This window comes from Neoarius graeffei, chromosome 7, assembly GCF_027579695.1.
Source record: "Neoarius graeffei isolate fNeoGra1 chromosome 7, fNeoGra1.pri, whole genome shotgun sequence".
Classification (NCBI taxonomy): domain Eukaryota; kingdom Metazoa; phylum Chordata; class Actinopteri; order Siluriformes; family Ariidae; genus Neoarius; species Neoarius graeffei.
The window spans coordinates 39,633,283-39,647,609 of record NC_083575.1 but is presented as its reverse complement, the minus strand read 5'-3'; the positions used below and the strand labels follow the sequence as shown (position 1 = coordinate 39,647,609).

At 41.1% G+C, this 14,327-nt stretch overlaps 1 protein-coding gene across 2 annotated transcripts in view; it reads left to right on the top strand.

Moving 5' to 3' along the window:
- camkmt (calmodulin-lysine N-methyltransferase) overlaps positions 1-14,327 on the top strand; it is a 246,140-nt gene that overhangs the window by 207,530 nt on the left and 24,283 nt on the right. For both annotated transcript variants that reach the window (XR_009655047.1, XM_060925612.1), the window contains exons 7-8: positions 2,450-2,516; positions 9,278-9,352. Coding sequence is in view for 1 of the 2 variants with exons in the window: in XM_060925612.1 (XP_060781595.1) it covers positions 2,450-2,516; positions 9,278-9,352 (142 nt within the window). In the remaining variant the exon portion in view is untranslated. The remainder of the gene's footprint in view (positions 1-2,449; positions 2,517-9,277; positions 9,353-14,327) is intronic.

Below are 14,327 nucleotides of genomic sequence, written 5' to 3'. Positions count from 1 at the left end.
TATTAGTATTAATTAAAAGACACTTCATGTCTTAAAGTAATCATGGATGTCGTTTCTCTTTTACTTATTCAAGCGGTTCTTGACATAATATGGATTACTACGATTGTGGAATAGGGCTATTTACGCATGTTTATTATTTACTGTTTAATGTTTGATCTCAAACGCATTAAGAAGGCAAGAAATTACACTAATTAACTTTTGACAAGGCACCTGTTAATTGAAAAGCATTCCAGGTGACGACCTCATGAAGCTGGTTAAGATAATGCCAATAGTGTACAAAGCATCATCAAGGTAAACGCTGGCTACTTTGAAGAAAGTATGAAACATGTTATATTCTCATCTCATTATCTGTAGCCGCTTTATCCTGTCCTACAGGGTCGCAGGCAAGCTGGAGCCTATCCCAGCTGACTACGGGTGAAAGGCGGGGTACACCCTGGACAAGTCGCCAGGTCATCACAGGGCTGACACATAGACACAGACAACCATTCACATTCACACCTACGGTCAATTTTATGCCGCTTTTCCACTACAAATGCGGCTGAGTCGGGCTGAGCCGTGCCGTGCTGAGTCGAGCTGAGTGGGGCTGTTGGAGTTGCATTTCGACTACAACCGCGCTGAACCGTGCTGGCTGGAAGTGGGTGGACACATTGGGTGGAGTTAGCGAAAGTGGGTGGACGTCACGTGATGTTGTTAAGCAGCGCAAACAGTGACATCAGTGAGCTTTTAAGCGGTAGTCTCACGACCCAAATAGTAAACAATAAACATGGACATGGAGTCGTTAGTGTTGCTGGTCTTGGTTCTGTGGCTTGTCGTCACCGACAATGCCAACAGATACTGGCAAGAGCGTATAGATGAGGCGAGGCGCATAAGGCTTCAGAAATTCTCGTAATTCGTAATTCTTCTTCTTCCGGGTTTGCGGTGTTTACAGATCCCAGCGTGCTCGCGGGGCGTGTGTGGGCATGTGAGGACACTCCTCCTCACCAATCGGTGCACAGGGGAGTGTCTGCTCACGCCCCTAGCCTCACTCGGCTCGCTTCAGCCCCACTCCAAAACCGTGCGAGTTTTAGGGGCTAAGCAGGGCTGAAGCGAGCTGAGTCGTGCTGTTTTTTGGTAGTCGAAACGCGAGCCGTGTCGGGCTGAAGTGAGCTGAAGCGAGCTGAAGTGAGCTGAAAAAGGGTAGTGGAAAAGGGCCATTAGAGTCACCAGTTAACCTAACCTGCAGGTCTTTGGACTGTGGGGGAAACCGGAGCACCCGGAGGAAACCCACGCGGACACGGGGAGAACATGCAAACTCCGCACAGAAAGGCCCTCGCCGGCCACGGGGCTCGAACCCGGACCTTCTTGCTGTGAGGCGACAGTGCTAACCACTACACCACCGTGCCGCCCCACATGTTATATTTTGTAACATATTTTTGTTTACCGCATAATTCCATATAGGTTCCATTTGCTATTTCATAGTTTCGAGGTCTTCAGTATTGTTCTACAATGTAGAAAACAGTCAAAATACAGAAGAAGTAAGGGTGTCCAAACTTTTGACTGGTACTGTAGATCATTTTTGATAGGGTGAACGAAATTAGGGTTATTAGGATTTTGCTGACGTCTATCAGTAGGCTCATTTTTACGTTCATGTTTCAGACAATCAATGGTCCGTAGAGCCAAACCATGTACAGTATGTAATATTTGGATTAAATGTTTTTGTATTGAGTGTGTTTTGTTTTTACAGGAGTGTACATGCCACAGAGAGGAAATAAAAGGACTTTTAAGTGTATGTGTGGATACCAATGTGTGAGACACACAGCATTTCTGACCTCTTCCCCAGTGGGCTTCTCCTGATGAGATTACACTGTAAGCTCTACTCTATCTTCTTAACGGCTGGTCACACCCGTGTGACACACTTCCACAGCTTCTCTCCCCCTGCTCTTCTTCACCGGTGACACAGCCTCCAAACTGCGCTCCCGGCTATAGATTGGATTTGCTACGGCTGTTTGGCGCACAGTCAGAGTGAACGGGAAGTGAAGAGGCAGAAATCCTAATTGAATTAGCTTAAAACTGTGGTCTAGTATATTAATAGATGGGTTACCATCAATCCTGCTGTATTATGCACTGGGTGGAGGCTCATTGGGGCAGTGACGGCACATTAAAAGCCTTCTTATTCATTATCTCTGGGGAAGCTTTGCTTTTTCACTCACTTGTAAGGTTGAGAGTGAGATAGAAGACGGGGGAAGGCTGATGCGTAGGGCCTGAATGAACTAACAACATGCATGATGGAAAAATGATGTGGAGGCTGAAAAAATGGACATGTTATCAATTGCATTATCATGGTCAAATAATCAGCTATAGGCTGGCAATAATGAAAGATGAATACATCTAATGGGATGTATGAATGAGTTTATCAGAGGGAGTGCGTGTTGTGTGTGGAAGACAGACTTTGCCTTAACCACTATTCCAGATGTGCGTGAAGTTATCGAGAGGAATAGACGAGCCGGACGGTTCACCTGCACTGATGTGTCTAGCAGGTGGGCACTCAGCTACTGACATAAATCTCACACTTATTCACCGTCTACTTAATTTAATGACTGCTCCAAAAAATTATGTTGATACTTGCCAATATAATCTGCATTCAGTTTTTGTAGGGTTCAGTTTGACTTGTTCCTTAGTGCACTGCGCTGATGCCGTTAATGGAAATATACAGTATCAAAAGCTCTGAAATTCAGGGCAGGTTGCTTTATTTTAGATATCGGGTCAAATTAGTGCCCTATGTCACTGGTATATAGTGTGACGGACTCTTGATTAAAAAAAAAAAGTATTACAGAGCCCCTTGGAATTTATGAGTCAATATATGTTTATTCATAGTCGGGACAGTAAGCAAAAAACGTACCATCATGTTTATCTATGGAGCCATTCGAGTGTTTTATTCCTAAACTTTCCACCCACAGATCCCAAACCTGATGCCCCATGTTAATGTTAATATTCAAAATATTTTGTGATATAAACAGAACCTTTAAGGTACAGTACCAGTCAAAAGTTTGGACACCCCTATGCATGAATAGGTTTTTCTTTATTTTGATCATTTTCTAGATTTAAGAATAATACTGAAGACATCAAAACTAGTAACATATGGAACATTGTTATTTTGTGGTAAACAAAAAAGTGTTGAAAAAAAGTGTTTCATATTTTAGATTAAAGGAGATACACAGAACCTTTATTTTTAAATGAATTTCTGAGTGGATAGCATCTTCATCCTTGACTCTTGTATGCTGCATAAATGGGAATAAAAGAAAATATTTGTGAGAGTTAAAATCGACCTCAAAGTTGGCATTCGAGCTGCCCCCTGAGCCAGCCAGCCCTGAGTGCGTGACATCACTGCCGTAATCGGTTTTAAGGCCGAGGCCTTTTACAGCTATAGACCAAAGTCATATAAATAAAAATTTATGGTGAAAGTAAGAAATACCGTTACCAACTTGCTCAACTAAGACTGATTTGACTTCACTGATTGTGGGTTGACTCTCATTAAAACAGGAGAGGTGTTATAACTTATGCAACATGCATGCATTTTCACTGATAAAACGTAAAAGGCTAATTAAATAATCAGAAGAACTGAGACAATCACATTCTGAAGCAATTTAAATAATCTTATACCGGTAACTTAAACACACAATACAAGTTACATGTATTAATCTAAATGCAAGTAAACCAAGTTTTTTTTTTTTTTATCCAAATGAGAGTCGGAGCTTACCCATCTGTGTTCTCGCTTCTTGAAGGCCGATCTTGTGGCCAGTTGTTTTTGAAACAATCTGACTTTCAGTTGTTCATTCAGTTCTCCGTTTATTCGCTTCTTCCACATAAGGGCGAGATGGCAGCAATATCCAGTTTAGAAATAAGACAGCTGCTCCACTCATTCACTGTTTTCTTCATACTATGTACTCTGCCATTACTGCTCTGCTCAGGCAATTACTAAAACCTGGGACGGAACAGGATGTCACCGGTTTTAGCAACAACCGCGGGGAGGTCACTGCCCGAGCGATATGTCCCACCTCATTCCATCCCGGGTTTTAGCAACAACCCTTGGCTCACTCCGGGAGGACTGGTGCAACTGAACTCACTTTCCTTTTAAAAAAATAATAAATAAAATAAATACTTTCCTTTCCTTGTAGTTTTCTTTTCCTTTAATTGTTGGTACTGCACCCTCTTTTTCAATACGGGCTTATAGCCAACGCTCCTCGACAGATCAGAGGTCTCGTACGAGTCTTCAGTAAAATGTGCAGAGCAGAGGAGAGACCACTTCATAGCCACCCAATGTGCCCGTGAACTTCGTCCAAATCTTTGCAGTTTGAACATTCTTGGGCCATGAATGCAACGTAAATCCACCTTCTGTCATGTTGCTGCACTGGCCAAAAACACATCTATGTGGCATGGCGATAAATTAGCTCAAAATGGAGGATCGGAGTTGCAGTCAGCTCTGTGTTTTAGTGTAGCGGAAATGGCGACGAGACCGATAGACTTCCTGTTGTGACGTTACGGATGTCAAAGTCATTCACTCCGACTGCTACCTATATAAATCACTTTAATTGTAAAAATTACTATTTTAGATTCATTGTTAACACTTAAAACTATTCCTGTGCCATTCTTGAGGTCTCAAGGCATTTATAAACAAAAGTGAGGCCATGGCTGTGCGTATATGCTTTAAAATAAAGTAGCCAGCGTTTACCTTGATGACGCTTTGTACACTATTGGTGTTATCTTAACCAGCTTCATGAGGTAGTCACCTGGAATGCTTTTCAATTAACAGCTATGCCTTGTCAAAAGTTAATTAGTGCAATTTCTTGCCTTCTTAATGTATTTGAGATCATCAAACTATATATATATATTATATTTTATATATATATTGTTTGATGATCTCAATATATATATATATATATATATATATATATATATATATATATATATATATATATATATACATACATACAACCCCGATTCCAAAAAAGTTGGGACAAAGTACAAATTGTAAATAAAAACGGAATGCAATGATGTGGAAGTTTCAAAATTCCATATTTTATTCAGAATAGAACATAGATGACATATCAAATGTTTAAACTGAGAAAATGTATCATTTAAAGAGAAAAATTAGGTGATTTTAAATTTCCTGACAACAACACATGTCAAAAAAGTTGGGACAAGGCCATGTTTACCACTGTGAGACATCCCCTTTTCTCTTTACAACAGTCTGTAAACGTCTGGGGACTGAGGAGACAAGTTGCTCAAGTTTAGGGATAGGAATGTTAACCCATTCTTGTCTAATGTAGGATTCTAGTTGCTCAACTGTCTTAGGTCTTTTCTGTCGTATCTTCCGTTTTATGATGCGCCAAATGTTTTCTATGGGTGAAAGATCTGGACTGCAGGCTGGCCAGTTCAGTACCCGGACCCTTCTTCTACGCAGCCATGATGCTGTAATTGATGCAGTATGTGGTTTGGCATTGTCATGTTGGAAAATGCAAGGTCTTCCCTGAAAGAGACGTCATCTGGATGGGAGCATATGTTGCTCTAGAACCTGGATATACCTTTCAGCATTGGTGTCTTTCCAGATGTGTAAGCTGCCCATGCCACACGCACTAATGCAACCCCATACCATCAGAGATGCAGGCTTCTGAACTGAGCGCTGATACCAACTTGGGTCGTCCTTCTCCTCTTTAGTCCGAATGACACGGCGTCCCTGATTTCCATAAAGAACTCTCAAATTTTGATTCGTCTGACCACAGAACAGTTTTCCACTTTGCCACAGTCCATTTTAAATGAGCCTTGGCCCAGAGAAGACGTCTGCGCTTCTGGATCACGTTTAGATACGGCTTCTTCTTTGAACTATAGAGTTTTAGCTGGCAACGGTGGATGGCACGGTGAATTGTGTTCACAGATAATGTTCTCTGGAAATATTCCTGAGCCCATTTTGTGATTTCCAATACAGAAGCATGCCTGTATGTGATGCAGTGCCGTCTAAGGGCCCGAAGATCACGGGCACCCAGTATGGTTTTCCGGCCTTGACCCTTACGCACAGAGATTCTTCCAGATTCTCTGAATCTTTTGATGATATTATGCACTGTAGATGATGATATGTTCAAACTCTTTGCAATTTTACACTGTCGAACTCCTTTCTGATATTGCTGCACTATTTGTCGGCACAGAATTAGGAGGATTGGTGATCCTCTTCCCATCTTTACTTCTGAGAGCCGCTGCCACTCCAAGATGCTCTTTTTATACCCAGTCATGTTAATGACCTATTGCCAATTGACCTAATGAGTTGCAATTTGGTCCTCCAGCTGTTCCTTTTTTGTACCTTTAACTTTTCCAGCCTCTTATTGCCCCTGTCCCAACTTTTTTGAGATGTGTTGCTGTCATGAAATTTCAAATGAGCCAATATTTGGCATGAAATTTCAAAATGTCTCACTTTCGACATTTGATATGTTGTCTATGTTCTATTGTGAATACAATATCAGTTTTTGAGATTTGTAAATTATTGCATTCCGTTTTTATTTACAATTTGTACTTTGTCCCAACTTTTTTGGAATCGGGGTTGTATATATAATATAATAAAATGATAAAAATACAGGAAATAGCCCTATTCCACAACTGTAGTAATCCATATTATGTCAAAGACTACTCAACTACTAACTCCATTTCCAGAAAAGTTGGGATATTTTCCAAAATGCAGTAAAAACAAACATCTGTGAGTTGTTAATTCACACATACCTTTATTTAACTGACAAAAGTACAAAGAAAAGTTTCAATAGTTTTAATGACCAACTTAATTGTATTTTGTAAATATAAACAAAGTTAGAATTTCATGCCTGCACTAATAAAAAGTTGGGCTAGAGACATTATTTCTATTGTATTACATCACTGTTCCTTTAATAACACTTTTTAATCATGTGGGATCTGAGGATACTAATTGTTGCAGTTTTGCAATTGTAATTTTTGTCCATTCTTGCTTGATACAAGACTTCAGCTGCTCAATAGTCTGTGGTTGCCATTGTCTGATTCTCCTCTTCATGATGCGCCATACATTCTCAGTAGGAGACAGATCTGGACTGGCAGCAGGCCAGTCAAGCACACGCACTTTGTGTATGAAGCCACGCTGTTGTAGCCTGTGCAGAATGAGGCCTGGCACTGTCCTGCTCAAATAAACATGGACTTCCTGGGAAGAGACATTGCCTTGATGAACATGTCTCTCTTAAATCCCAATATACGCCCCAATACATCAATGGTACCTTCACACACGTGCAACTCACCCATGCAGTGGGCACTGATGCCCCCCATATCATCACAGATGCTGGCTTTTGTACCTTTCTCTGATAACAAAATGGAAGGTCGTATTCACCTTTGGCACTGAGAACTCAACATCTGGTTTTCCCAAAAACAAGCTAAAATATGGACTCATCTGACCACAGCACACATTTCCACTGTCTTTCGGTCCATCTGGGATGAGTTCAGGCCCAGATAAATCAGCCACATTTTTGCATAGAATTGATGAATGGATTCCTCTTTGTATAATACAGTTTCAGGTTGCATTTCTGGATGCAGCAGCAGACTGTATTATGTGACAACGGTTTTGCGAAGTACTCCTGAGCCCGTGTGGCTATATTTGTCACATTAGCATGACGGTTTCTCAGGCAGTGCCACCTGAGGGCTCGAAGGTCACGCACATTCGACAGTGGTTTCTGACCTTGGCCTTTACGCACTGAGATGTCTCTGAATTCCCTGAATCTTTTCACAATATTATGTTCTGTAGATTTTGAAAGACCTAAAACATTTCTTTAAGAAATGTTTTTTTTTTTCAATTGAGTCACAATTCTCTCACGAATTTTGGCACAAAGGAGTGAGCCACGACCCATCCTTACTTGTAAAGACTGAGCCTTTGGTGCATGCGCCTTTGTACCCAATCATGATACCAACTAACCTGCTTATTGTGGAATCTTCCAAAATGGTGTTACCTGAATATCCTATAAACTTCTCAGTCTTATTTTGCCTCTGTCCCAATTTTTTTTTTTTTTTTTGAGTGTGTTCGCACTTCATATTTTCAAAATAGAATTAAGTTGGTCAGTAAAACTATTAAAAATCTTTTCTTTGTATGTTTGTCAGTTCAATAAAGGTTCACATGAATTAACAAATCACAGATTTTTGTTTTTATTGCATTTTGGAAAATATCCCAACTTTTCTGGAAATGGGGTTTGTATAAGTCTGACGGATATTGATTTGATATTGGTGTCTGAAGCTATGAGAATTAAATACTAACTTGAGCAACTAAATGTGATAGTGATCTCCATTGCATAAAATCATTAATAATAATAATCAAATGGCGATGCAACCTGGACTTCATCTTGAACCCATGAGTGTAGGATTGATTAATATAATCACCTTGAATATTGCTGAATTGGGTCACTTGCCTTCAATTTGCCCTCTGAACCAAGATGTTCTGGTAACTACTGTATGTATCAGCAGTCTTGATCGTGAGTTCGAATCTCAAGCACTGCCTCATCCTGAGTTTGCAGTCTGCATGCTGCCATTCAAATGTATTTTCACCGAAAATAATTTTGGTATTTAGTGATCTAAGCGCTCTTCTCTCTACACTCCTCCCTCCTCCCTTCATATTTACCCTGGGCTGATGAAGTGCAGGGGTAAATGTATAATTAGCCTGCATTACTTTGATTGTTTTCTTTAGAGATTAGGCTTCCTGTCAGAGCACGCGCTTTAAGAGGGGTGAAGGTCGTGCATGATTGGATGAGGGAGGGGGTATTCTCTTTCTCAACTCTGTGAATAAGTGGTATGGTCCCCTGCTGAGAGAGGAGATTGTATTTCCACAAGACATAATTTTTGTTTACTGAGTGTTAATAATAGCTAATTAATAATCAGATTCTCCTGCCTGAAAAAAAAAAATCAACCGTAGTACAGAAGGAGGAGATAGGGATAAGTAGTGAAAAAAAGGAGTGGAGCGAGCAGAGAGAATAAAACGCCAGACGTGGTAACTGTCTTGATCTGGATCCAGGCCCCAAGAGTTAGTGGGATATAGGTAGAGTGTCCTAAGACTCAGAGATTTGATTAAACAAGACATCAGTGCTAGTAGTAGGAAAGTCACAGTGGATGTCCTGAGTATAAATTTGAAGACATTTCCCCCACTTGTCTGTCATTGATTCATCTCAAAAGTCAGCTTTAGACAGTATTATGTCTGATTTTCTTTTTTCGCTGCATTTTTACAAAACTCATCATCCGAGTTGCTCTTCCTCAGGGTGGTGAGATGGGACAGTGAGCGGGACGTGTCCACAATGGAGGGCCGCTTTGACGTGGTCATGTGTGCTGATTGGTAAGTCATTCATCTGTTCTGCAGATACACTCACTCCACACCTGATCTGAATTCGACGTAAGCACATGAAACACTCCAACCTCCTCTCCAGCTACACCATTAACCACACAAAACATTTACTGCACATACACAATTATAATGTCAAGCGTAAATTGTCTACAGGTAGTGCAGCTTTCCAAGTTTTCCCTACTCACATCGCTATGAGCCAAATATCATATCTCACCCTTTAGCAGCTTTTTCATACACAATATGTCCACACCCTCAATAACAGCTCACGGCTCGTTGGCCTGGTGACGGTGCGTTAATATCCACACTCACACGACGCTTATCAGATGGCAGCCTTCAGCCCGAGGCTGGCACCGTGTTACTTCCCCTTGGCTAACCCCGCCAGGCATTTTCATTTTTCCCCAAATTGCCTCTTTTTTTCATGCTCGACGTCCCAGCAAATGGATGTCTTAGGCAAATTGCAAATAATTATGCCGGTGTTAGGAGCTGGGAGAGAGACCGAGAGTGGGAGAGAATAACACAAACATTTCAATTAGCCTGCTTCTTAACATGGATCTCAGTCCCAATTTGTTTTTAATCTTTGTTTAAAAAAAAAAAAACAGAGGTTCAACTGAATTCTTGCTAATTATGCAACACAACTGATGTTACAGTAGCGTCATATTGTAATATTAGCTGGTTAGATTAGATGGAAATTTCCGTAACAGTTTAAGGTTTAATGGCCTGTGATTATCAGTTAAGATATTACAGTACTATTATAGGCTGGATCTGGTTGAAAATTTCATCACGAATTTTAGAATAATTTGTATTGTGTGAAATACATAAAATCAACTCTTTGCACAACTTATAATAAGCTACAAAAATGTGTACCGTACAGCACATGGAAAATCCAAACCTGCACAGTGAGTGTAAAGAATTATCCGCCCAAATCTTGTTAGTCTTTAGACTGATTATTGCATCAATAAATTGCTCATTACATGCACTAAGACTTGTACAAAGTGTGCTTTATGTAACAGACGAATCAGTATGAGTGATGAACGTGTTGCAGGCAGCATAATGATGATGATACTGCTGATAATCTCAAAAACCCAGCAAATCCTACTATTATTTTAATGCCACAAAATGCCAGCTAATACACAGGTGACATGAACAGTAGAGGGCAAGTGTGTGTTTGATTTGTGTGCAGTAAGAAGATTGTGTGTGTGTGTGTATGTGGGCACGCATGAAAGCGCGAGCAGTGTTGGAGATGACTCACGCCGCCATGGCCGTCCCCCCGTCGCTCTAGCCAGCCACTCGCCTGTAATTGCAATCATCAGGAGAGTGATCTCTCAGAGATTAATGAACATCACAGCAGCGGCGATCACCTGCGAAAAGGTCAACAGCCGTACTTTTGCTTCCATTAATTATAGTCTTTCAGGCAGACGCCCAGATACACAGCATCTAACGCCGAGACCCTCGCACCAGGGGGAGAAGGAGAAAGCGTCATGGTTGGAGATTAGAGACATGGGTCTACAGCACACTTTATGTCTCTTGCTCATTAAGCCTGCCTGACCACTATCACTATGAGGAATTTCTGCATATTACTTATTTGTAGTACCCTTACATACACAATTTACATTTCTGCTGGTGCGTGTTCATTGAAAAAGTATTAATTCTACAGTTTGTCAGTAACACATGAGAGATAATTTGGATCTAGCCTGAAAAAGACAGAAGGGCACCTCTCTCTCTCTCTCTCTCTCTCTCTCTCTCTCTCTCTCTCTCTCTCTCTCTCTCTCTCCATTTCACGAAAAGCTTCACGTGAATAACATTAGTCCAATCACAAGAAAGGAAACCAAAGTAAGCAAGGATGACCAAAGGGAAAAACAATCTAAAAGCACTGAAAAAGGAAAGGTTTACTCCCTAATCATTGCTAATGTCAGTCATCTAATTAGAATAAACCGTTAAACGACACTGTATGATTCAGAGGAGTAATCAGTAAATATTTTTCCACTCCTGTGCAATAACTGTCAGGTCTCATAGCAAGGAGCAGGCTGAGGTAGGTGGGATTATTCCAGATTAAGTGTGGAAGTGGGGTCAGAATACCAAACCACTCTCTGGAACTCCACACAGATTATGCTCAGCATAATCTGAGGCATTCCATGTCCAGATTAACCCGGTTAGGCTTCTCAGAGGAAAGATCTCTGAATTTGGTTCTGCCTGTGGTATTCCTTCTACCTTATGTTTGCGCTAAGGAAAGTGTAGAGTCCATATGGAAGGGTAGAACTGAAGGATCTTGTTCTTTTGGGAAATGCCTCATTAAGCAAGTAAGGGATTAATGTGACGATCAACCACGTAAAATGTAGGCGTATAGCTAAAGGATGCATTTCATGTTTTGGTGAACGTTTTCCAGAAGTGTGCTGTAGACATGGTGTTTCCCTGCTTGATATAGGGGAATGAAGGCAAGTGGAACAACATTTAATTTAATCCAAAGGTTGTTATATTTATCCAGCGCTTTCTCTCAATTTCTAATTATCAGCTCATCCGGCCAACAGGTGATGAGCTTATGCCATCATGTGCTGTTCATTGTCTGTCGTCCATCTGGCGTCGTCCACATTTCATGAAAATCGCTTCTTCTCTCTCGATTCTTCATCGATTTTTATTCTTTTTGGCAGGAAGGTAGGTCTGCCTGGGGTGCATGTAGCTTCTACCCAGATTTGCATAATTGCAGGTAATAATGAAGATATGGAGTAATTAAGCCCTAACGAGCAGTTTCCACACATCACTTCTTCTCCTTCAGTTCTTCACTGATTTTGATTCTTTCTGGCATGAAGGTGGGGTACCTAGGGTGCATATAACTTCTACCCAGATTTGCTTAATTACAATTATTAATGAAGTTATGAGCTAATTAAGCCTTAATGAGCAGTTTAACAAAAATCACTTCTTCTCGGTCAATTCCTCACCGTTTTGGATTCTTTCTGGCAAATAGGTCGGTATTCCTAGGGTGTATATAGCTTCTATCTATAGCTTGTATATAGCTTGCAACATTTATTATGCAAGGTGGTCCACTTTAGATCGTTCCTTCTGAACTAGATGGGGCCGGAGTGAGCTACGCTGTCATTGACGGTTTAATTTTTTATATACACGAGGTAACATTTAGGGTATCCAGAATCACTGGGAACCAGTGAGCACAAATTAATATAAGTAATACATTAGATAATTGAAGCATAATTTAAAAAAATTGCTTTCAAATTTATCGGTATCTGTACAATTAATATTTTGTTATGCCTGCTCTTGTATTTTATTGCCTAACAACTTTGGAGACAATTAGTCCACTCATCCATACACAATATTTTAAGCTCCTTTATAGTCTTAGGTTTGCGCGCATATCTCCGCCCCTCTTCAATTTAGACCTCAGGTTTTCTGTAGCTTTCCATGGTTGAGATGGTCATTGCAAAACATGTTTATGTAGAATTTTTCATTTACGATTTCTGTGCTGGCGGCACGGTGGTGTAGTGGTTAGCGCTGTCACCTCACAGCAAGAAGGTCCGGGTTCGAGCCCCGGGGCCGGCGAGGGCCTTTCTGTGTGGAGTTTGCATGTTCTCCCCGTGTCCGCGTGGGTTTCCTCCGGGTGCTCCGGTTTCCCCCACAGTCCAAAGACATGCAGGTTAGGTTAACTGGTGACTCTAAATTGACCGTAGGTGTGAATGTGAGTGTGAATGGTTGTCTGTGTCTATGTGTCAGCCCTGTGATGACCTGGCGACTTGTCCAGGGTGTACCCTGCCTTTCGCCTGTAGTCAGCTGGGATAGGCTCCAGCTTGCCTGCGACCCTGTAGAACAGGATAAAGCGGCTACAGATAATGAGATGAGATGAGATTTCTGTGCTGATTTGGAAGTATGTTTGGATTATAATCTGGTTGAAAGCTGTATCTAAGGCCAAGTCTGAACCTTCTGGCAGAGGCAGCAATGTTTTGGGCTGAAGTATCCTGGAATTTATGATGCCATCAGCCTTCACAAGGGCCACTGAATCACCAGTCAAACAACACCGCCCCAGAGCATCACTGCTCCACCTCCATGTTTTACTGTTGGTATCAGGTGTAGACCTATTTGTCACCAAACATGTTGATGTTTGTTGTATCTGAGTAAAAAATGTTGATTTTGCTCTCATCTGACCACAAGCCACAATAATTGTAGTTCCAAAGATGTTTGATGACTTTTTTTCCTTCTTTTTTGGTGAGAGATGCTCTTAAGAAGGTCTTTTTTCCTCACATTGCTCCCAAACAGCTTGTTATGGAGGGATAGAGGCAATTCATACCTGATTTATGAAACTTGACAACAAGAATCAACTGTGCAATTCTAAAACATTAATCTTTGGGCTTGTTTTCCCCCAGCATCACCCTCCTCATTGTGTAAAGGGCACAGTGTGCTCATGGGAAATTTCCAACTGGTTCAGACCTGTGAAAATTTTTCGATATGGCCATAATTGTGACTTATTTTTAATGGCCAGTTCCTGATTTGTGATCAACAACCATCTGTCTAATTTGTTTTGAAAGTCCTTTGGTTTTCCTGAAGCTAATTCATGATACAAGGATTGTACGTGTCTGTAATCTCATGTACCACCCCCCCCACCCCCCCAGGGAATGTTAGGACATGGTTAAAGGCAACACAAAGATCCTGGGGAGTGTGAGGAAAAATAATGTTGGTAATTCTGCCGCATATACTATGAGATGTGGCTATTAAATAACAAGACTAATGCTGTAATTCCATTTTAATGAAGAAAACTTACATTTCAATTCCTTTCCCCTTCAAACTTACACATCGCTGCATTCTGGTCTTTCACTGACCAAAGCAGTGCAGTAGGTCTTCTTGCATTGGCGCTGAGTGTGCTGGTGCATTGTCCTGATGAAGGATGAAACCATTTTCCCACAGCTGTAGCCTCTTTCTTCTGACTCTTTCTGGCAAAGTTTCTAGAGCATGTTTGTATTAGTGTTGGTTC